Here is a 25379-nt window from a genome sequence, read left to right as displayed (position 1 = left end):
AAGGGAAAAAGGTTGACACAGTCATAAATAACATAAGGCTGTTTAATTCTGGACAAAAGGATTCCAGGAATATAATTGTTGTCATTATATTACATTAAAGGATTGACCAAGAAGGGAGAAATACCATTTATTGAACTAAAATGTATCTACTTGTCTAAAAACTATTATTTTATTCTCAAAACAAAGACATGAGGAGGATATGATGAGGACTCTTTTCCTCCATAAGAGTTCTTTTTGTCCCCCTCCTAAATATCCTATTGGAGAAGGAAATGGCAACCCACTCCAGTATCCTATGACTGGCATATGCTTGTCCCTTAGTAAAATGTTTGTCAAGAGATGAGGAGAGTCAGGCTAAGAGAAATTTACAATTTCGAGTCAACGAATTTCAGGTTACAAATTTCAGGTCAACACAGCCACAGACTAGCAGAGCTAGGATTAGATCCAGTATTCCATGGCTGAAGGAATCTGGCTGACTCAGGGGAAGACACGAGAAATGAGACCTGAAACCTAAGGCAGGTATATGTCTGGGGTCTTTGAGTCTTGTGTGCTCTTTTTATGCTCAGTCATGTCCAACTCTTTGTGACTCCATGGACCATAGCTCACCAGGCTCCTCTGTCCATGGGATTCTCCGGGCAAGAACACTGGAGTGGGTTGCCATACTCTCCTTCAGGGGATCTTCCTGACCCATGGACCGAGCCTGCATCTCTCATGTCTCCTGCATTGGCAGGCAGGTTCTTTACCACTAGTGCCACCTATATTTCTAGGCTCTTTGGGTCTTAGCTGTACCTAAATTGTTGTTTCTCAGCTGTTCTCACAGTGGCATGAAGAAGTCAGTCAAATGGAAAGGATGCTTTTGACTTTATTTAAGGTCAAGTGTGGGGAACCAACGACCCAGAGCTTCAGATCCCAGACCTCTATACCTTCCTCATTTTTAACTGCCTGATGCTATGCTTAAGTCTCTAATGCCAGGCAGGCACCCTGCAGCCAGGCTTCACCAGGCTCTAATTTGCTGAGACCAGAATGAATGACCTTCCCAGTCCCATGGACTACAGCACAGCCTTTCCGTCTTTTAAATTATATGTCAAAACTCACCTCCTCTGGGAACCTTTTTTTGAACCACTTTAAATTAATAAGTCCTACTGCTATGCCTATCAAACACACCATATGTTTGTTGACTTATCAGGGTAATGTGTAGTATAAAAAGCACTGGACTGGTAGTTCCAAGACCAGGAATTTATTCTAACTCTGTCAATAAATAATTGTGATCTTGGGTAAATCACCCCATCTCACTGCATGCTGCAGTTTACTCATTTCCAAGGTTTAACTTATTGCTCTGTGAGGTTACTCCTGGGCCCATTATTCCATGAATTTAATGTAGGATTAGACATGTATATATGTAAATTGAGTGCATTCACAAGCCATTTATGAGACTGCACTATTTCTAGAGACAGAGGCTGTCTCCATTCTACTCTTCATGTGCCCATGTGCCAGAGAAGAACTTTCTTCCAGCATTTTAGACATCTCTATTTATATGATGAACCAAAGATAAAGCCACCAAATATATTTCAAAAATATATTTCTGAGAAAATAAGAGACACTGACTTAAGTCTAGAATCTGAAGGTGATTTGCCAAAAGACATTTCTTCACACAAAATATATATACATAAACTTTTGATCATCAAAAACTGCCAAAGCTATTCTTGGCAGCAGAATGGCATTATTCCATAATAAGGACTTTATTCATTGGCTTACAGACAATATGGAATGGTACCATTTCCATACCCAGTGAGTGTCTGCCTTGTCCATTTGTAGGCAATAAGAATAATATTGACTGGAGCCTTAATATCAGTCCTCAGGAGGAGGCCTCAGCGTCACCAGGATCTGTCAACATTTTGACCTAAAATTTATTTTGGAACATAACCGAGGGGATGGAGACAGCCAACAAATATTAATTGTCTGCTGTCTGCCAGGCACTGTTCTGGAATAAAGGCATTCAGGATACACGGACAAAGTTGAAATAATGTTGGTTCCATTGAGAATGCCCAAGTAACTTCCACATTACCTTGAAGCAACTGGCCAGGCCAGGCTCTGACTCCCAGTCCAAATAGCAGGGGTGAAAGGGCCATCCCTCTTCTTGCTTGGTTTTCTCCCGATTTTCCACTGGTTGCTTGCACAGGGACATCGCCTTAAAGTGCCTACAGTCCTTCACTTCCCAGCGGCCAGGGTGACTCCCCCCTCGCATGGCAACACAGCCACCACTGTAGCCTAAGAGCAGAAAACACACTGTACTACAGACCACGAGAGCACTTGTGCTTGGAAGCAGCTCTTTAGAGTGTTGGGTAATTGACATCTTGTAAGGAAGCACCCAGACAAGAACAATAAAGATGAAAAAGGATGCTTTAGCGGCATGATCATCTTGTTTCTCTTCATCTCTGGAGAAAAGAATAGCAGATCGAAAAGTGAGAGAAGAGAGACTACGGAGCCTGAAATTTGGGCATTTTGAGCTCAGATGGCAAATGATGGGCAATCTGGTGCTGTTTCAAGGTGGGACCGAAAATATCCCTCATATCTCATCAAACGCCAACATGCCTCTACTTTGAATTATTGAGCTTTTTAACTGTGCAGAAGAAATCTTAACTCACAATTTATTGAGCAGCTACACTGGACACTGTGCTTTCAAACACTACTATGAAAAATAAGCAATGAAAAATTCATGGTGCCGATCCTCTGAGAAATTGATTCAACAGGAAAAACACATCGATGATGGAGTCAGGCAGTGTGTGAGGTACACAACAGAGAACCTCACTATGGGAGAATGAAGTATATTCCAAGTGGGGTGAAATTCTGGGGGCGGCAGTGGGAGCAGACATTAGGGAAAAACCACCTTGTTATGGCCAAGACCCATTTTATTCTTCTGTGTATGTTTGAATATACTGGAAAATGAAGTATATTTTCCCATAAAAATAATTTCTATGTTAAGATTCTCAAGTTTGTCATCAAATGTATATAACGCATATGGTAGCTGAAAAATACACTTCAAATTTCAGTGAATAGTAGAAAATCCCTTACAAAAATTGAGTAAAAATGAGGCTTTTATTTTTTCTTGAATCCGGAGTGATCATTCAATGAACTAAATCAACATTCGGCAACAACAACAAAATTGTTTACCTATATCTACATACCAGTGGTGTTTAGTCACTAAGTCACTCTTGTGACCCCATGGACTATAGTCTGCCAGGCTCCTCTATCCATGGGCTTTCTCAGGCAAGAATACTGGAGTGGGTTGCCATTTCCTTCTCCACAGGATCTTCCTAATCCAGGGATTGAACCCATGTCTACTGCATCACAGGTGGATTCTTTACTGACTGAGCCACCTGAGAATACCAGACTAGGCTGTATATTATTAGCTGACTGAGATAGAAGGACCAAACAAAACCAAGCTCTTATAGTTGAGTGTGCTGCTGCTGCTGCTGCTAGGTCGCTTCAGTCGTGTCCAACTCTGTGCAACCCCATAGACTGTAGCCCACCAGGCTCCCCCGTCCCTGGGATTCTCCAGGCAAGAACACTGGAGTGGCTTGCCATTGCCTTCTCCAATGCATGAAAGTGAGAAGTGAAAGTGAAGTCCCTCAGTCGTGTCCGACTCTTAGTGAGCCCATGGACTGCAGCCTACCAGGCTCCTCTGTCCATGGGATTTTCCAGGCAAGAGTACTGGAGTGGGGTGCCATTGCCTTCTCCGAGTTGAGTGTGAGACACAAACAAATAAAGGATTAATTGTAGCAGACATACTGTGTGAAGTGCTATAGTAACGGTGTGCGTTAAAATTTCTGTGGGGAGACCTCAGAAAGGTTGATGGAGTCTGCCTCAGGACATCAGTAAAGTATTTGCAGGTAGAGACATTTGCGCTGCATTTTGGAGGATGTTAAAAGGAGAAAAGAGCTTTCAAGGGGTGCTTATAAAAAAGTAAATGATTATAAATGAAGCATATGAAGACTTGTGATGATTCTTGAGCTAAAGGCACTTTTAAAAGTATAGTTACTTGGTACTAGATATTTGTCTTGCTGAATTTCCCTTCAGAAGTAATGGCTTCAATTTCTGCAGATACAGGGTAATTGGCATTATCCTTGCCAGCCATGTTTGTGTTGTCTTATGCTGATAGAAGGGCTTCTCCAGTGGCTCAGCAATAACGAATCCGCTTGCAGTGCCGGAGACACAGGAGATAAAGGGTTTGATCCCTGGGTTGGGAAGATCCCCTGGAGAATGGAATGGCAACCCACTCCAATATTCTTGCCTGGGAAATCCCATGGACAGAGAAGCCTGATGGGTTATAGTCCATGGGGTCGCAGAGTCGGAGACGACTGAAGCGACTTAGCACACACGTGCACATTAATAAAAAGACTAAACAGAGGGATAATGAAAAGTGGAATGAGAAGAAAGAAGACAGAGGAAGATGTACAAAGAGTGCCTCCTAGAGAAATGGAAAGGTGTTTGTGAAAGAGGAGAAAGAGCAAGGAAGCTAAAGCATGAGTGTTTATGTCTTCAGTCATACCTGGGTGCACACCCTGTGTTAGGCACCTGCAGGAAGCTCATAGTCTTACGTATGTAACCATGGTGGTGGTCAAAGAAACCCACAAAGGTGAAAATGACCAGTCATAAACAAGTAGACATACTGTATGACAAGTAGAAGAAACTGAAGTCAAGAGAGAGAGTTGGTCCATATAAAGGCCATCAGTTGACTCCACTGGCCAGAGGAACTAGTTAGTGTTCAGGATGGAGGGTGGGGAGCCAGGCAGAGGACAGAGTACAGCATACTGCCCCTGCTGTGAATGCAGCATTGGAGGCCTGCTGAGTATAATTTGGGAATGCAGCTCACAGTTTAGCCGAGTCATGAACAATAGTGGAGATGCTGCCTGCTCTGTGCAATGAAATTCTAATGAAACTGACTTGTGGAAATCCACGTAGAAGCCAAAAACCTAATATGTCTATGGAGAGAATTGCTCTAGTTGAAAGAGCAGGACAAACACACACTCTCACCTGACTCCTCCATCCTTCCTTCTCAGCAGCCTTTGACTTGGGGCCTAAAGTCTGGGGTTCTAGTCCCCGCACAAATATTTAGTAACTCAAACCTCAAACTGGTTAATTAAACACAAAAGACTGTGTTGAAAACAGGGGGGCAATAAGTCCTTTTCTTCTTATGGATTTTCATAAAAATAAAATAATGTATTAAGAAGCCCTGTGAGAGATATAAAGGGCTAAAACCATTTCTAAGATGTTGCTTCTATTTTTATCTTGACTGTTTTCATTACAAAAGCTGGGATTTTTGTGGCACAAATTCTGCCTGAGTATTCAAAGAATTTTTAAAAGCTCAAATCAGCAAGTTTAAAATGCAATATACTTTTTTGTTGGTCTTGCATTTTGTCTTACTTTTCCACATCAGGCAGTGATTAAATAGCTTTGGTTTTAGACACTAGATATTCAACTTTTCTTCATTAGTGAAGAAGGATATGTTTGCGAACTGCTACAAAGATAAAAAGTACTGCCGGGGTTTTATTGGTATTCTAAAATGGTTAACTTAATGGAACATTTGACCTAAATTTTAGAGTCTCAGCCCCAAAGAAGCAGTGAAGTGGTATAGTAAGGGGAGACTGGGCTAAGAAATGGAGAAGGCAATGGCACCCCACTCCAGTACTCTTGCCCGGAAAATCCCATGGATGGAGGAGACTGGTGGGCTCCAGTCCATGGGGTTGATAGGGTCAGACACGACTGAGCGAATTCACTTTCACTTTTCACTTTCATGCATTGGAGAAGGAAATGGCAACCCACTCTAGTGTTCTTGCCTGGAGAATCCCAGGGACGGGGAAGCCTGGTGGGCTGCCGTCTATGGGGTCGCACAGAGTCGGACACGACTGAAGCAACTTAGCAGCAGCAGCAGCAGGGCTAAGAAAGAGATAAACCAAATTTATAATCTCATGTTGTGAGGATGCTTGTAAAGCCAAATAACAAGGGTAGGGTGTGGGAAAGAGCAAAGGTGTTTCTTCTCCCAGACTAATTGTTCTCAAATTTGGTAACTCATCTCCCATTGGGCAAGAGCAGCATTCCTTCTGTCCCTTAGTGGTGAATCTCACATTTGAGCTGATTCTCCTTACTTGCCTTAGCCTCCCTCTACCTGCCATTACTCTCTCCATCAAAAATGAATGGGAACACTTTCAGTCAATTGAGAAATTCCAATTCTCTATTCTGCTGCTAAGTCGCTTCAGTCATGTCCGACTCTGTGCGACCCCATAGACAGCAGCCCATGAGGCTCCCCTGTCCCTGGGATTCTCCAGGCAAGAACACTGGAGTGGGTTGCCATTTCCTTCTCCAATGCATGAAAGTGAAAAGTGAAAATGAAGTCGCTCAGTCATGTCCGACTCTTAGCGACCCCATGGACTGCAGTCCACCAGACTCCTCCATCCAAGGGATTTTCCAGGCAAGGGTACTGGAGTGAGGTGCCTTCTCCGATTCACTATTCTAGTCTCTTCAATTTGGCAAAGTTATCTAGACTTATAGCAAATTGAACCAACCTGGGAAAAGTTCCATCTTTCACCTCTCTGGCCAAATACCTGAAAACAGACAATCCAAATCTATGTGTGGCCTCGGGGCAGGAGGGAATCATAACTGGGCCTTTAGACAATCATTTTACTTGTGCCTATCTGCTTATTTCCCCTTGCCTGCAGCAACCCTTTAACATCCTTAATCTCAAGTCTTCTGCTCTGCCTTCTTTCATCTCTCTCTTCTCCTTCTCCATGGAGAAAAGTGAAGCTTTTGGGTCAGGAAAGGTGAGCTTTCATGGAGTTCTGCTTATCTGCCTGAGACCACATTAGGCATTTTATATGGTCTTTTCCTATTTAACTTGAAAAATCTCTTTGAGGTGGATATTAGTGTCTACAGTTGGCGAATGGAAAAACCAAGGCTCAGAGGTGTAGTATATTGTCTAGGGCCACATAATAGTTCAATAGGGTTGATCTGAAATTTGAAACCAGATTTAACTGAGTCTACCATGAGATAATGTCAAGGTGCAGAGGAGGTGGAGATTCAATAAATAACTGTTGAATGAATAACTGAAACTTCCCCTCCAATTATGCTCCTCCATTTCCATGGACTCTTCTCTTTCCCCTGGTCATACTTCTCCTTTGTGAACCCACAGTATTTCCTTGAGATCTACTATCCCATTTTAGTGTGTATGACAGTTACTGATACATTTATAAAAAGATACGGAAATACCAAAAGGGTACTCAGAAATTAGGCTGTTCATTCTCATTTAGGTGTTGGTTCATTTCAGGATTCTGATGAGACTTAAAATGGATAATTATCTATCTGTTGGATGGATAGGGTCCCCGTTGCCATGTATAGGGAACTTTCAAGAAAATAGATCTGACCTGCTCTACTGCAATCGCATTCTCCTTGTCACTGACAGATTTCCATTGACTTGAGACAACTGGGGTCAATACTTTGGAGTTATCCTGTGAGTGAAGCACTCCTTTCTCACAATGGTATCTAGATATAGAAACTTTTTTCACAGAGCCTGAGTTATGGATGGATGCAAAATTGTGATTTCCATTTATTTTTTTTTCTATAAAATACCTGTGAAACTCTAATAGTATTTGGAAAGGCTTTTTTGAATACCTTAAAGGATAGATTAAGCTGCTTCCTTTCATCATTTATAGCAACCTCCATATATATTGAATCCTTAATATAAATACAAGGTACATTTAGGTTTCTAATGCATTAGCTTCTCCCTAAATGAGAAAGGCCCTATTTATCATCTTTCTCTTTAATCAGTGGTACTAGTTAGTACGGATCAAAACTGTTTTTACCTGAATGGTTACTTCTCTTAATATACAGAATGCCATAGTCACTTTGTTGTGGTTATTTTAGCAAAGATAGCAAGAAATTATTTCTTAATAGAAATATCCCAGCTATGAAGAAGCCCATAATGAATCAATTGATTCATTAATGCATCAATCATATGGCTTCTAACTTGCAAATAGTGAGAAAATGAAATGGTCTTTCTAAAAAAAATCTGTGATTTGGATCAGGTCTCTGACTCTAACTTTTTAAAAATAAAAATGTTAATTTTATGAGAAATAAAAAGAATAGAGTAACACATTTTCCAGAGAAGGCAATGGCAACCCACTCCAGTACTCTTGCCTGGAAAATCCCATGGACGGAGGAGCCCGGTAGGCTGCAGTCCATGGGGTCACTATGAGTCGGACACGACTGAGCGACTTCACTTTCACTTTTCACTTCATGCATTGGAGAAGGAAATGGCAACCCACTCCAGTATTCTTGCCTGGAGAATCCCAGGGATGGTGGAGCCTGATGGGCTGCCGTCTATGTGGTCACACAGAGTCGGACACGACTGAAGAGACTTAGCTTAGTTTAGCTTAGCTTAGCTTAACACATTTTCAGTGTGTTATGGGGATACAATCAAAAAGCCCAGACTGTAGGAAACTACAGGAAAAACAACACATTTGCATCAACGAATAAAATTTTTAAAAATGACAGGGGGCAAGGAAGAGGGAAACCTAGAGAGGAAAACAGACTTTAGGAAATCTATCCACTAATTACAGTGTGCGAACCTTTTTTTGATCTTGATTCAAATAAGCCATAATATACATTATATATGTATATTGTTATGAATCATTTAGAAATTCAAGCATTAACTGAAGATTTATGATGCTATGAAATTATAGTTAATTACTTTTAGCTGTGATAATTGTATTATATTCATGTTTCTGAAAAAGGAGTCTTTATCTTTTAGAGCTAATACTGAAATATTTATGGGTGAAATGATATGATATCTGGGATTTCTATGAAAAAATATGGGAAATGGGAGGAGTGGGTGAGAATATAGATGAAACAAGATGGACCGTGGGTTGATAATTGATGGCACTGGGTCATGGGTATAGATGGTGGCTCATTGTGCTCTTTGGTGGGCATAATACAAGGTTGATAAAATGGCAGAACTCTGATTCCACCACAGATCGAATATTTTGATGATATGACATAAGGACAGAGTGTTCGTTGAGTTTATAAAAAGCTGCAGGCTTCCTGTTCAGTGGTCAATTTATATAGTCAGTCTGGGCTGGATTAAGATTCTGACATGAGGACCAAGCTAATGGATTCTTTTGTGACAGGCAGAGAAAAAAATGTGATTTAGGATGGTGTTTCTGCAAATAGCAATTTAAAAGAAAAAAAGAAACACAGAGCTTTTACATTGCTATTTTCTTCAAAAAAAGATTTACATTTTCATCTTATTCAGAGACAATTTACTCAATGTCAATCAGCCTGAGCAGTCAAACTGAGCATCACGATATTATTTTTGCTTCAGGGAAAAGAGAAAAAGAGTAGTGCCACTCAAATAAATTACAGCAGAAACTTATGAATGACAAGGAGTTCTGCTTCAGTTCCAAATTTTAGACATCCAAATATGCCCCAAGGAAGATAACATTAAAAACTAAGAATTTTGTCTGCTCAAAATGTATTAATTTATTTTGACAGGTATAGACATTCCTAACAAAATTCCAAGGTATATTAGAAATGATACCTGTTTTTTTTTTTCCAATAATAGTGTGACATGGAACTTTACTATTCTCTGTATTTTAAAAACATTCATAAATTTGTAGAATGAGAAGTTTGTTTATTGAATGAATTGTGATGTTTCTTGTTTAGAGCTATGCAGTCACCAGTGTGTAAACAAATTTCCTAAGCAATGTTATACACAAGAATCTAATTTGTCTTACCTTCACCTCACATGCCTATTTTTAAAGTATAGTTTAAAAATATAAACTATATTTTTAGAGCATTTTAAGGTCACAGAAAATCTTAGTGGAAAGTAAAGACTTCCCTTATACCCCATGCTCCATATATCCTACTGTTACCCTCACACACCAGAATGGTACATTTGTTAAAACGTACACTGACACATTGTTATCATCCCAAGTCCATGGTTTACACTGGGGTTCACTCTGTTGTATGTTCTCTGGATTTGGACAAATGTATAATGACATATGTCCACCAGTGTGGTATGATGTAGAATGGTTTCACTGACCACCCCACCACCCCCATCACAAATCCTCTGTGCTCTGCCTATAAACTCCTCCTTCCCCAAGCCTCTGGAAACCACTAATCTTTTTACTGTCTCCATAGTTTTGCCTTTTCCAGAATGTCATATGGTTGTAATCACACAGTATGCAGCCTATACAGATTGGCTTCTTTCACTTAGTGATATGCATTTAAGTTTTCTCCATGTCTTTTCATGACTTGGCAGCTCCTTTCTTTTTATCACTGAATAATATTCCATTGTCTGCGTGTAATACAATTTATTTATTCACTCATCTACTAAAGGACATCTTGATGGCTTGAAAGCTTTGGCAAGTATGAATAAAGCTTCTATTAAAAAAAAAATCTGTAGTGCAAGTTTTTTGTGTTAACATCAGTTTTCAGTTCATTTGGATAAACACCAAGAAGTGTAAAAGCATGTTTACTTTTTAAGCAATTGGCAACCTGTCTTTGAAAGTGGCTATACCATTTTGCATTCCTACCAGCAATGTATGAGCGCTCCTGTGGCTCCAAATCCCTGCCAGCATTTGGTATCGCCAGGGTTTTGGATTTTGGTCATTCTAATAAGTGTGAAGGGGCTTCCCTGATGGCTCAGTGGTAAAGAACTCACCTGCCAATGCAGGAGACATGGGTTCAATCCCTGGGTGGGAAAGATCCCCTGGAGAAGGAAATGGCAACCCACTCCAGTATTCTTGCCTGGGAAATCCCATGGACAGAGGAGCCTGGTGGGCTGCAGTCCATGGGGTTGCAAGAGAGCTGGACACGACTTAGCGACTAAACATCAACAAACAAAAAGTGTATAGCAGTATCTCATTGTTGTTTTAATCTGCAATTTCCTATTGATGTATAATATTGAACATATTTTCATTTGCTTATATTTGATCTATATATCTTCTTTGTTTAACATCTCTTGTCCCATTTTACATTGGGTTTTTTGTTTATTGTTGAGTTTTAAGATTACTTTGTATATTTTGTATAACAATCCTTTATCAGATATGATTTTTTTTTTACAAATATTTTCTCCTAGTCTATGGCTTGTCTTCTCATTCTCTTGACATTATCTTTCTCACAGCACAAGTATTATTGAAGTTTTGGTTTTAATGAAATCTAGCTCATCAATTATTTATTTCATGGATTTTTGCTTTTGGTGTTGTCTCTAAAAAGTCATACCATACCTAAGGTCATGTAGGTTTTCTTTTTTGTTATCGTCTGGGAGTGTAAAAGTTTTATGTTTTACATTTAGGTCTATGATCTATTTTGAGTTAATTTCTGTTAAGCGTGTAAGCTCTGTGTCTAGATGTTTTCTTTTTTTGACATGTGGATATCCAACTGCCTAAGCACCATTTGTCAAAAAGAGTTTTTCCCATTGTATTGTTTTTGCTTCTTTTTCGAAGATCAGTTGACTATTCTGTGTCAGTCTGTTTCTGAGTTCTTTATCCTGTTTTATTGATTTATATTTCTTTTTTTGCCAAACGATATTGTGTTAATTGGGCTTCCCAGGTGGCTCAGATGGTAAAGAATATGGCTGCAGTGCAGGAGACCCAGGTTTGATCTCTGGGTCAGGAAGCTCCCCTAGAGAAGACAATGGCTACCCACTCCAGTATTCTTGCCTGGAGACTCTCATGGATAGAGGAGCAACAGTTCTGGGGTCACAAAGAGTTGGACTAAACATATACACACACATTGTCTTAATTATTGTAGATTTATAATAACTTTTGAAGTCAGATAAGTGTCAATTGTTTGACTTTACTCTCCTTCAATACTGAGTTGGCTATTCTGGGCCTTTCGCCTCTCCATATAAACTTTAGAACCAGTTTGTCAGTATCCACAAAATAACTTGCTGGTTTTTTGATTGGAATGGCCTTGAGTCTATAGGTCAATTTGTGTAGAACTGACATTGTGACAATATTGAGCCTTTCTGTTTATGAACATGGACTCTCTATTTATTAATTTCTTTTTGATTTCTGTCATTAAGTGTGTAGTTTTCCTCTATAGATCTTATACATATTGTTAGATTTATACCTAAAAATTTCATTTTGAAGGGTGCTAATGTAATATGCTTTTAATTTAAAATTCCTCTTTTCACTGCTGCTATACAGAAAAGCAATTGACTTTTGTACATTAATCCTGTATCCTGCAATCTTGCTATAATTGATTATTAGCTAGAGGAATTTTTTGATTCTAATTTTCTACATAAACAATCATGTCATCTGTAAACAAAGTTTTATTTCTTTCTTTCCAATCTGTATACTTTCATTTGCTTTTCTTATCTTATTGCATTAGTTAGAACTTCTACTACAATGTTTAAAAGAGGGTTGATAAGGGACATCTTTGCCTTGTTCTTGATCTTAGTAGGGAAGCTTCTAGTTTTTCACCATTAAGTACGATATCTGGGTTTTCTGTAGATGTTCTTTATCAAGTTGAAGAAGTCCCCTTCAATTCCTTGTTTGCTAATAGTTTTTAACATGAATGGGTATTGAATTTTGTCAGATGCTTTTTCTGCATCTATTGATATGATCATGTGATTTTTCTTTTGTTGATGCGATGGAAAACATTAATAGGTTTTTAAACGTTGAACCAGCTTTGTATACCTGGGATAAATTCCACTTGACTGAAGTGTATAAATTCTCTTTATACATTTTTAAGTCAATTTGTTAATATTTGGCTAAAGATTTTTGTGTTTATGTTCATGAGATATATTGGTCTGTAGTTTTCTTGTAGTGTCTTTTTCTGACTTTGGCATAGGGTAATGTTACCCTCATACAATGAGTTATAGTCTCTCTGCTTCTAACTTCTAGAAGAGGTTGTAGAGAACTGGTAGAATTTCTCACTTAAAATGTTTGGTAGAATTCACTAGCTGAATCCATATGAGCCTGCTGCTTTCTGTTTTGGAAGGTTATGAATTACTGATTCAATTTCTTAATAGATATAGTCTTATTCAGATAGTCCATTTCTTCTTTTGTAGGTTTTGGCAGATTATATCTTTAAAAGAATTGGTAAATTTCACCTGAATTGTCAAATTTATGGATATAGTTGCTCATAATATTCCTTTTTTAAATCCTTTTAATGTCTGTGGGATCTATAGTGATGTCCCTTTATTCATTTATGATATTAGTAATTTGTGTATCCTCTCTCTTAGTGAAACTGGTTAGAGGCTTATTAATTTCATTGTTATTTTCAAAGAATCAGGTTTCTTTGATTTTCTTTATCGATTTTCTGTATACAATTTCACTGATTTCTGCTCTAATTCTTATTTTTCTTTTCTTCTACTTACTTTGGATTTAATATGCTCTTCTTTCTCTAGTTTCCTAAGGTGAAAAATCAGGTTACTGATTTAAAATATTTCTTCTTTTCTGATATATTCATTCAGTGTTATAAATTTCCCCCTAAGCCCTGCTTTCTCTGCATCTCACAAATGTATTTTCATTTAATTAAGTGTTGCTTAATCTCCAAGTATTTTGGAATTTTCTCAGATACCTTTCTGTTATTTGTTTATAGTTTAATTTCATGTGAACTAAGAGACATTGTAAAACTTCTATTCTTTTAAATTTGTTAAGGTGTGCTTTATGGCCTAGAATGCAGTCTGTCTTAGCAAACGTTCCATGTCAGTTTAAGAATGTGTAATCTGCTGTTGCTGTTGTTGGATGAAGCAGTATATTCAGATATCAATCATATCCAGGTTATTGATGGTGCTGTTGATTTCAACTTTGTCCTTACTGATTTTTTGTCTGTTGGATCCATCCATTTCTAACAGAGAGGTGCTAACATATCCAACTATAATAGTAGATTCATCTATTTCTCCTTGCAGTTTTATCAGTTTTCCCTCATATATTTTGCTATTCTATTGTTAAGTACATACACATTAAGGACTGTTATGTTTTCTTTAGTGCTGACTCCTTTATCTTTATGTAATGTCCATTTTTATCCCTGGAAACTTTTCTGGTTCTGAAGTCTGCTCTGTGTTAAATTAATATAGCTATTTTTACTTTCTTTTGATTAATGTTAGCATAATATCTTTATCCCTTTACTTTTAATTTACATGTGTCTTTATATTTAAAGTGGGTTTTTTGTAGAAACATACTTGGGTCTTAGTTTTTGAACCACTCTAAAAATATCCTTTAATTAGTAATTAGTACTCTGATTAATTTTTGTTAAATATTTTATATATACGACAGAATGATCTCTGCTCGTTTCCAAAGCAAACCATTCAATATCACAGTAATCCAAGTCTATGCCCCAACCAGTAATGCTGAAGAAGCTGAAGTTGAATGGTTCTGTGAAGACCTACAAGACCTTTTAGAACTTACACCCAAAAAAGATGTCCTTTTCATTATAGGGGACTGGAATGCAAAAGTAGGAAGTCAAGAAACACCTGGAGTAACAGGCAAATTTGGCCTTGGAATACAGAATGAAGCAGGGCAAAGGCTAATAGAGTTTTGCCAAGAGAACGCACTGGTCACAGCAAACACCCTCTTCCAACAACACAAGAGAAGACTCTACACATGGACATCACCAGATGGTCAACACCAAAATCAGATTGATTATATTCTTTGCAACCAAAGATGGAGAAGCTCTATACAGTCAGCAAAAACAAGACCGGGAGCTGACTGTGGCTCAGATCATGAACTCCTTATTGCCAAATTCAGACTTAAACTGAAGAAAGTAGGGAAAACCACTAGATCATTCAGGTATGACCTAAATCAAATCCCTTATGATTATGCAGTGGAAGTGAGAAATAGATTTAAGGGACTAGATCTGATAGATAGAGTGCCTGATGAACTATGGAATGAAGTTCGTGACATTGTACAGGAGACAGGGTTCAAGACCATCCCCATGGAAAAGAAATGCAAAAAAGCAAAATGGCTGTCTGGGGATGCCTTACAAATAGCTGTGAAAAGAAGAGAAGTGAAAAGCAAAGGAGAAAAGGAAAGATATAAGCATCTGAATGCAGAGTTCCAAAGAATAGCAAGAAGAGATAAGAAAGCCTTCCTCAGCGATCAATGCAAAAAATAGAGGAAAACAACAGAATGGGAAAGACTGGGGATCTCTTCAAGAAAATTAGAGATACCAAGGGAACATTTTATGCAAAGACAGGCTTAATAAAGGACACAAATGGTATGGACCTAACAGAAGCAGAAGATATTAAGAAGAGATGGCAAGAATACACAGAAGAACTGTACAAAAAAGATCTTCACAACCAAGATGATCACGATGGCTTGATCACTCACTTAGAGCCAGACATCCTGGAATGTGAAGTCAAATGGGCCTTAGAAAGCATCACTACGAATAAAGCTAGTGGAAGTGATGGAGTTCCAGTTGAGCTATTTCAAATCCTGAAAGATGATGCTGTGAAAGTGCTGCACTCAATATGCCAGCAAATTTGGAAAACTCAGCAGTGGCCACAGGATGAGAAAAGGTCAGTTTTCATTCCAATCCCAAAGAAAGGCAATGCCAAAGAATGCTCAAACTACCACAAAATTGCATTCATCTCACGCTAGTAAAGTAGTGCTCAGAATTCTCCAAGCCAGGCTTCAGCGATATATGAACTGTGAAATTCCAGATGTTCAAGCTGGTTTTAGAAAAGGCAGAGGAACCAGAGATCAAATTGCCAACATCCACTGGATCATGGACAAGGCAAGAGAGTTCCAGAAAAACATCTATTTCTGCTTTATTGACTATGCCAAAGCCTTTGACTGTGTGGATCACAATAAACTGTGGAAAATTCTGAAAGAGATGGGAATACCAGACCACCTGACCTGCCTCTTGAGAAACCTATATGCAGGTCAGGAAGCAACAGTTAGAACTGGACATGGAACAACAGACTGGTTCCAAATAGGAAAAGGAGTACGTCAAGGCTGTATATTGTCACCCTGCTTATTTAACTTCTATGCAGAGTACATCATGAGAAACGCTAGGCTGGAAGAAGCACAAGCTGGAATCAAGATTGCCGGGAGAAATATCAGTAACCTCAGATGACACCACCCTTATGGCAGAAAGTGAAGAGGAACTAAAAAGCCTCTTGATGAAAGTGAAAGAGGAGAGTGAAAAGGTTGGCTTAAAGCTCAATGTTCAGAAAACAAAGATCATGGCATCTGGTCCCATCACTTCATGGGAAATAGATGGGGAAACGATGGAAACAGTGTCAGACTTTATTTTGGGGGGCTCCAAAATCACTGCAGATGGTGACTGCAGCCATGAAATTAAAAGACGCTTACTCCTTGGAAGGAAAGTTATGACCAACCTAGAGAGCATATTCAAAAGCAGAGACATTACTTTGCCAACAAAGATTCATCTAGTCAAGGCTATAGTTTTTCCAGTGGTCATGTATGGATGTGAGAGTTGGACTGTGAAGAAAGCTGAGTGCTGAAGAATTGATGCTTTTGAACTGTGATGTTGGAGAAGACTCTTGAGAGTCCCTTGGACTGCAAGGAGATCCCAGCAGTCCATTCTAAAGGAGATCAGTCCTGGTGTTCTTTGGAAGGAATGATACTAAAGCTGAAACTCCAGTACTTGGCCACCTCATACAAAGAGTTGACTCATTGGAAAAGACTCTGATGCTGGGAAGGATTGGGGGCAGGAGGAGAAGGGGACGACAGAGGATGAGATGGCTGGATGGCATCACCGATTCGATGGACATGAGTCTGAGTGAACTCCGGGAGTTGGTGATGGACAGGGAGGCCTGGCATGCTGCAATTCATGGGGTCGCAAAGAGTCAGACACCAATGAGTGACTGAACTGAACTGAACTGAGCAATTATTATAATATTATAATAATAGTTATCTTTCCTCAGGGAAGAGCTTGAGGCCTCTAACTCATTTCCTCCAGATACAGATTTGAAGGTAACCTATTGCCTGTTGTCTGGGGTAGGCTTGTTGGAGATCCACAGGCAAGAAAGGGAGCAAGGCATCCAAACGGCTCAGAGTGAGATAAAGGTGTGTTGGATCTAGGTTGTTGGCCTAAGATTAACACAGTGACCTAAAAGCTTGGTCTGCGGGGCTGATTCTAGTGTAGATTGTGGCTGAAACCATTAGATTCTCTGGCACAGTTTCATACTTTGGGATCCAGAGCTGAGCATAAGAAAATGAAGAATTAATAGACCTGTAACTGAAATCCCAGCTAAGGTACCACAGAAATCCATGGAGGAGATGAAGTAGCAAGAATGTTACCTAACTAACATTTCACAGCAAAGTCACCTGGCATTAACTGTGAACATATTAGATGTGCTCAAACGTGCCCATTCGCTCTGTTTTGAAGAGTAACAGACTTTTCTGGATTGATTAAGCCCCTAGGATTCTTAGACAATTAGGGCGGATGGGGAAGGGATTTTAGGAGGGAGAAACTGGACTTCTGCTAATAAAGGCATGTGTGATCTTGAGCAATGAATTTATACCTTGAACTTGTCAAATGACTCATCGGGATTATACTTCTAAAAACGATCAGCCATATATCACCCCCTGAGAACCTGTGGTAATTGTTTTAGTTGATTTATGCCTTACAAAAACACTAAGGAAGACTCAAAGGAGGTGGACCACAAGGTGGATGGAATCTGGGGGTAAAGAAAACAGGAGGGCAAAGTGGTGTGACGGTGCTCTCTACTCACGGGGCTGACGTGTGTTCCAGTGTGTGTACTTCACCGGCTCCAACTGCTGCCCTGCCGTCTTCCAAGTGTATTCTCCTGTATTATTTTGATCTTGAAGAGCGATCCAAAAATAAGTGTCCTTCGTTTTCACCACACTACTGATCAAACTGGTAATAAAAGCCTGTTCAAACCTTAAAAGGGGAAAAGGAAATGATTATAGTAAGTTTCTGGGCAATAAAAAATGTCGTTAAAACATAATGAGGTGCACAGAATGGCACCAGAGTAAGCATTTCTCATGAATTCTTTAGAATATGGGACAGAAAAATACTCAAAGATCCTGAACATTGCTAATAAATGCCAAACATAAGTGCAATTCCCAGAAATATATGAGTGGGGAGAATCTGATCCTCAAAGTTGGTGGTCAGTTCTTTCAAGGAACAGTCCAGCCCAGCTTCAGAGTGTAGCTTGTAAAGGCCGGAATGCTAGCAATGCATTTCTTGGTGCAGCCTGTGCCCTGTGGTGTAATTAGGCCACAGAGCACACACCATGCTGCAATGTGCATGTGGTGGGCAGCTGCCTCCGGGGGTGGGGGGAAAAGGAAGGATACTCTGCTTTTCCGAATGAGCATCTGCTGATAGAGTTCACTTGCACCCACTTACCACACTTGCCTGGTAAGAATGGAACAGAAATCAGAGTAGCAATTATGTGTCTCCCAAATCAGTTTGTGCACAGGCGCAGGGAGTCATTGGCTTATTCAAATGTGTTCAGATGTGCTTATTCACTGAAGATAAATTTAAAACACTAGGAACTAATCCAGAGAAGTACACCCACTATATTTCCCCAAACAGCTGAATGAATTAGTGTTCACTGACTGATGGCACGGCTCCCTCCTCACCATGACGGCATCAAAGCAGAATCTAGAAAATTTGTATACATGCTTGACAGAAACATGGGTTAAAATTTAACCAGCATTGAAATTTTAAGCTAAGTTGGAAACTATCTTGAAAAATTTACTTTCAATACATATATTGTTTTGAAAAAACACCTTTCAAACAATGGTAACTTTCGGCCAGACCCGTCAACTCAATGGGAGAGGAAAGGCCTGATGAAATTACCAAAGGTATACCGAAGAAGAGAGCAAATTAGACTTTTTCATCCAATTTTGGATTTTTTTCATTATGGTGGATCTTTAACTTGCTAAGGGAAGTTGATGGGGTCATTCAGGAATAGAGGAGTCTCAAGGGAAATAACTGAAGGGAAAGAGAAAAGAACACAGAGAAGCAAACTTTTTAACTGCCTTATAAGCATCACCAGCAACAGTGATATCAAGCATCCATGACCCTCATCTTGCAAACCATATCCTTTAGTATTTTATGCAGCTACTCTATTGATAATCTAAAAGGCATACACTTGAAATTATTAAAATTATTTTTAAAATCAGATTGCAGTGGCAGAAACTTACATAAAAAATATGCTTCAAAAAGAAGGTATATAAAAGTAAATGCTATCTAGATGCTATTGCAATTTTTCCTAGACTTTCAGTAGTTAATGCTCTCATAACATAAGATCTGTTTTTCCTTTTCCCTTCTGAGGGAGAGTAGCATTATTATCACGCCAGATGGTGCCTGAAACTGCAATGCTAGGAGGCCAGCAGGGCTCTGCACCATGGAGGCTATGGTCAGGACCACTAGTCACTGTGCTGGTTCTAAACCCAGGGAATATTGCTGCTGCTTCTATTACCTTATGCTACAGCATTTATCAGATAATGGAGAGAGAGAGAGAGTGGTGTCTGTGAGCTTGGCTTCTGGTATCATTATTCATGACAACACTTTACTTTCGTCCTCTGTTTTAGATTCATTTAGATTGGAGAAGGAAATGGCAACCCACTCCAGTATTCTTGCCTGGGGAATCCCAGGGACAGAGGAGCCTAGTGGGCTGCCGTCTATGGGGTCGCACAGAGTCGGATACGACTGAAGTGACTTAGCAGCAGCAGCAGCAGTCTACTCTGATTTGCTATTTTACAACAATTTATCATTGCTCAAAGCAATACAAACTTGCTTTTTAAATTGGCAGATATACCATTTAAGCAGTTACATATAATACTCATATATTAAATCCTATAGTAGTGTTATTTGCTCAGTTTTGTCTGGCTCTTTGTGACCCCATGGACTGTAGCCCTCCAGGCTCCTCTAACCATGGAATTATCCAGTTAAGAGTACTGGAGTACTGGGAAGCCTTTCCCTTCTCCAGAGGATCTTCCCAACCCAGAGATGGAAGCTGGGTCTCCTTCATTGCAGGTAGATTCTTCACCATCTGAGCCACCATGAAAGTGAAAGTGAATTTGCTCAGTCGTGTCCAACTCTTTGCGACCCCATGGACTGTAGCCTATCAGGCTCCTCCGTCCATGGGATTTTCCAGGGAAGAGTCCTGGAGTGGGTCACCATTCCTTTCTACAGGGGATCTTCCTGACCCAGGGATGGAACCCTGGTCTCCCACATTGTAGGCAGACGCTTTTACCATCTGAGCCACCAGGAAAGAGCCAAGGTAAAAGGGAGCTGGGCTTAATACCCTCGATGCAGAGTCCCCAGAACAGAAAGCCAATGGGTGTGAGTACATTCAAGTCCTGGGGTTTGAGATTGTGGGCCCGTGGCAGCTGTTTTGTCCCTTCTATCACTGGGATATCCAACTTGGGCGGCTTGAAAGTTGCTGGCTCCTTGACCCTTTGGGTGGCTTGTGTGTGCATCACTTCCATTGGAGAAGGCTTCTGGGCTCCTTTGTAGGCTTAGATGGCAAAACCTCCTGAATCAGACTTCTGGAAGGATCTTGGTCCAAAGAGGCTCCATTTATCGGCTGAGCCTCTGTCTTTATCTCTGCTTCCAGAATCCATGATGCTAAGACTGGGGCCAGGTAAGGCTGTGGAAGAACCAGAAGTGACCCAGGGATCGAAGCCAGGTCTCCTGCATTGCAGGTAGATTCTTCACTGTCTGAGCCACCATAACCTTCAGATAAAAACAGGAATCTAGTTTTCTGGTCCAATTTAGAAAATGGGATTGTTAATAGGGAAATTCAGCAACTATATCTTTTTTCTAAACCATGTACTCTAAGAAATTAACCCTGAAAAATAGCATGCAGTCTCTTGAGTGTCTGTTTCCAACTGATAAAGAAACAGAGATCATTTTACATTCTTTATCACTCACTATTTGGTTTCAAACACCTACAGGGTTGTGAAAACTCTAGCTTTAGGTAATAGTGTGGATGACCTTTTAAAGTTTTTTCTGGCCCTTTCTTTTAGAATTCTTCATTTGAGAATATTCCAAGGATTCATAATATTTGGACTTTTTATCTGATTTCACTGAAGTTAACTCAAATATTATGATTTAAGAGAAAAATAACCACATTTACATATTTTTATATATTTTTTGAACTAGTTATCTTTAGAGTATTCAGTAAAGTAAAAATTGTTATTCTTTAGAAACACAATGATAAAATATTTTGCTTATGTATATACCTAATTATAAAATCAAGTTTTGTAGGCAAATACTTCTTAAAATCAGAACAAAATTTCAGCATCAACCCCTTAAAAAGGCAAGAAATCAAATGTTTATTTCCAATGTAAATACGAAAAAAAAGGTATATCTTGAATTTCCATCACCTTGAGAAGAATCTGTTGTTCATGGTGCTAAACATTAAATTTTAATTTAAAAATGCAATGAGAATGTTTCTATTGTGTAATTTTAAAAATAGTCACCAAAATGTGTTTTTTAAAAGAAATTGAACTGCACTCTACCAAAAAGAAAACTGTTAGAATTAATCAATGAATTCAGCAAGTTGCAGGATACAAAGTCAACACGCAAAAATCAGTTGCATTTTTATTTATTGATACTAACAGTGAAAAAATGAAAAGGAGAACAATTCCATTTATAATAGCATCAAAAATAATAAAACACGTGGGAATGAACTTGACTAAGGAGGCAAAAGACTTGTACACTGAAAATGACAAAATTAAAGAAGACACAAATAAATGGAAAGACATTCCATCTTCATGGTTTGGAAGACTTACTGTTAAAAGGGCCATTCTATCCAGGGTGACCTATAGATTGAATGCAATCCCTGTGAAAATCCTGATTTATCTTTTACAGAAATAGAAAACCCATCTTAAAATTCATACAGAATCTCAAACACAGTCTCTTCAAAGAGCAAAAACAAACATGAAAAAGAAGAACAAAGTTGGAGACCTTATCCTTCTTGATTTCAAAACTTACTAAAAAGTACAGTAATCAAAACAGTGTGATACTGGCATAAAGACAGACATATAGAGCAATGGAACAGAATAGAGAATCTAGAAATAAACCATTGCATGTATGGTCAAATGATTTTTCACAAGGTTGCCAAGACCATTCATTGAGGAAAGGACAGTCTTTTCAATAACAATGTTAGGAAAAGTGGGTATCCACCTACAAAATAATGTAGCTGGACTCTTAGCCTACACCACTTACATAGTGGATCAAAGACCTAAACATATGAGCTAAAACTAAAATTCTTAGAAGAAAGCATAGGGGAAATTTTTTCATGACAGTGAGTATAGTAGTAATTTCTTGGATAAAACACTAAGAAGCACAGGCCACTAAATAAGAAAGAATAAATTGGACTTAGTCAAAATTTAAACTTTTGCACATGAAGGGACAATTCAACAGAATAAAAGGCAACCCACAAATAGGAGAAAGTATTTGCAAATTATGTATCTGATAAGCAATTAATATCCAAAGTATATAAAGAACTACAAATCAATGACAGAAAACAAACACTCTAATTCAAAAATGAATAAAAGACTTGAATAGACCGGTTCTCTAAAGGAGATATAAACTGTCAATAAGCACATGAAAAGATGCTCAGCATCACTAATCATTAGGAAAATGCAAATCAAAACCACAATGAGATACTACTTCACACTCATTATGCCGGAAAGTGAAGAGGAACTAAAAAGCCTCTTGATGAGAGTGAAAGAGGAGAGTGAAAAAGTTGGCTTAAAGCTCAACATTCAAAAAATGAAGATCATGGCATCTGGTCCCATCACACTCATTAGGATGACTATTATGTAAAAACAGAAAATAACAAGCTTTTGTCAGGATGTAGAGGAACTGGAATTCTTGTGCATTGCCGGTGGGAATGTAAAATGAAGCTCCCATGGAAAACAGTGTGGGTATTCCTCAAAAACTTAAACATAGAATTAGTATATGATCCAGAAGTTCCACTTCTGGGTGTAATCACCCAAAGTAATGGAAAGCAGGGGTTACGTGATACTTGGACATCCATATTCACAGCAGCATTGTTGACAGTAGTCAAAAATAGAAGCATCTTTTTTCTACCAGTGGTTGGATGGGCAAACAAAATGTAGAATATACATACTATAGAATGTTTTTCAGCCTTCAAAAAGAAAAAAATTCTGACACATGCTATAATATGGAGCAACCTAGAAGCCATTATGGATTTCCCTGGTGGCTCAGCGGTTAAGAATCTGCCTGCAATGTAGAAGATGTGGGTTCAATCCCTGAGTTGAGAAGATGCCCCGGAGAAGGACATGTCAACCCACTCCTACCTTTGTCTGGGAAATCCTATGGACAGAGGAACCTGATGGGCTACAGTCCATGGGGTTACTAAGTCAGACACAGCTTAGCAACTAAACAACAGGGGACATTAGGCTAAGTGAAATAAACCAGGACAACTGGACAACCACTGAGTGGTTCCAGTTATGAGGTAACTAGAGCAGCCAACTTCATAGAGACAGAAAGTAGAACAGTGGTTGCTAAAGGCTGGGGATAGGGGAAATGGGGAGTTAGTGTTTAGTGAATACAAAATTTCAGTTTGGGAAGATGAAAAATATTCTGGAGCTGGATGGTGGTGATGATTGTGTAATAAAATGAATGTACTTAACGCCGCTGAACCATACACTTAAAATAGTTAAATTGATAAAGCTTTATATTATGTATATTTTGCCACACACAAAAGTTAACTGTAAAAGTGTTTGGAGGATATTGTGGTTGCAAGAATATGGCAGGACTGTAAAAATGCTTGCAAATAATGCATATTTAAATTTAGGAGAAAATGAGATATTGCATCATTTCTCACTTTGGGAAAAACTGTCAAAATCGAATGTGTTTTGGATTATTTTGTACAAATATTCCATGGCTGATGGATTCAAGGTATAGATATATATGCATTTAGATATATATGCATTTAGACAATTATCCTGGAGAAGGCGATGGCACCCCACTCCAGTACTCTTGCCTGGAAAATCCCACGGACGGAGGAGCCTGGTGGGCTACAGTCCATGGGGTCGCCAAGAGTCGGACACGACTGAGCGACTTCCCTTTCACTTTTCACTTTCATGCATTGGAGAAGGAAATGGCAACCCACTCCAGTGTTCTTGCCTGGAGAATCCCAGGGACGGGGGAGCCTGGTGGGCTACAGTCCATGGGGTCACCAAGAGTCGGACACGACTGAGCGACTTCCCTTTCACTTTTCACTTTCATGCATTGGAGAAGGAAATGGCAACCCACTCCAGTGTTCTTGCCTGGAGAATCCCAGGGACGGGGGAGCCTGGTGGGCCGCCATCTATGGGGTCACACAGAGTCAGACACGACTGAAGCAACTTAGCAGCAGCACAAGCAGCAGACAATTATCCAAGGTAACTTTAGAACTCAAGTTTTGCATCTGTGGTCTGTCTGAAAGCAAAGTGGCCAGGCCTCAGAAATTTTTTAACAGCAAGCAAATTCAGCAGTAAGGATTCATTTTTCTTCCCCTCTCTATTCTACAAAGTGTTAAAAGTCCTAAACCAGGAGCAGTTGCCCGATAACAAAAGAAATACGTAATTTGTAGCAGGTGGTTCTAATTGTGCCCATCAAATCTGTCGCTCAATTGTGCAGAAGAGTGGAAAATCAATTAGCAACTACAAGCTTGGGTACCGGTGAGTGACAGGAGTGTCTTAACTCAAACAGGAAATCAGTAATGGAAGAAAATGATTACCCAGGCTGCTAGTGGATACTCGGAGGAGACAGTCCATCTACTGCCCAACCTTCTCAGACAAAACATGCTGTTGAAAAATATTCAAAAGTGTATTGTTATTCAAAGAACAGTATGGTGGACTTCCCTGGTGGTTCAGTGGATAAGAATCTGTGTTCCACTGCAGGAGACATGAAGTTTGATCCCTGATCCGGGAATATCCTACACGCTGCAGGCAACTAAGCCCGTGCATCACAACTACTGAGCCAGCGCTCTAGAGCCTGAGAGCACACCACAGCTACAGAGTAACCCCAGCTCTCTGCAGCTAAAGAAGCCCACTAGCCACGAAGACTCAGGGCAACAACACTAAAGAACGGTGTGGTGTGGGTCTTCATTTCTTAACTGATAAGGTCTGAGTGAATAAAAATCAAGAGCATGAAAAAAAAAAAAAAGAGCATGAGACCCTCCCTTCCTTTCCTCAACTCCCATGTCCCATGTTGGAGTCACTGCTTTGGATATAGACATGTTTGCAGGGCAGTGTACATGCACATAAGCTACCTGGGCGGGCTGGCTCATTGGAATTAACATGTAGTACATTGGGGGGTTGACTGGTGACTGAGTAGCATGCCAGCCAAAGGTCACCTGAGGGGCCTAAGAGGTCGAGGAGGGGATGGAAACAGATGCATCTGAATCTGGATCT

At 39.5% G+C, this 25379-nt stretch overlaps 1 protein-coding gene across 2 annotated transcripts in view; it reads right to left on the bottom strand.

Moving 5' to 3' along the window:
- PLA2R1 (phospholipase A2 receptor 1) overlaps positions 1-25379 on the bottom strand; it is a 139096-nt gene that overhangs the window by 51892 nt on the left and 61825 nt on the right. For both annotated transcript variants that reach the window (XM_055572447.1, XM_055572446.1), the window contains exons 11-12: positions 17702-17871; positions 2063-2265 (exon numbers count right to left, since the gene is read on the bottom strand). In XM_055572447.1, coding sequence (XP_055428422.1) covers positions 2063-2265; positions 17702-17871 — 373 coding nt within the window. The remainder of the gene's footprint in view (positions 1-2062; positions 2266-17701; positions 17872-25379) is intronic.

This window comes from Bubalus kerabau, chromosome 3 (genome assembly GCF_029407905.1).
Source record: "Bubalus kerabau isolate K-KA32 ecotype Philippines breed swamp buffalo chromosome 3, PCC_UOA_SB_1v2, whole genome shotgun sequence".
Lineage (NCBI taxonomy): Eukaryota > Metazoa > Chordata > Mammalia > Artiodactyla > Bovidae > Bubalus > Bubalus kerabau.
The sequence above is the reverse complement of the archived record's forward strand: the minus strand, read 5'-3'. Positions and strand labels throughout refer to the sequence as shown.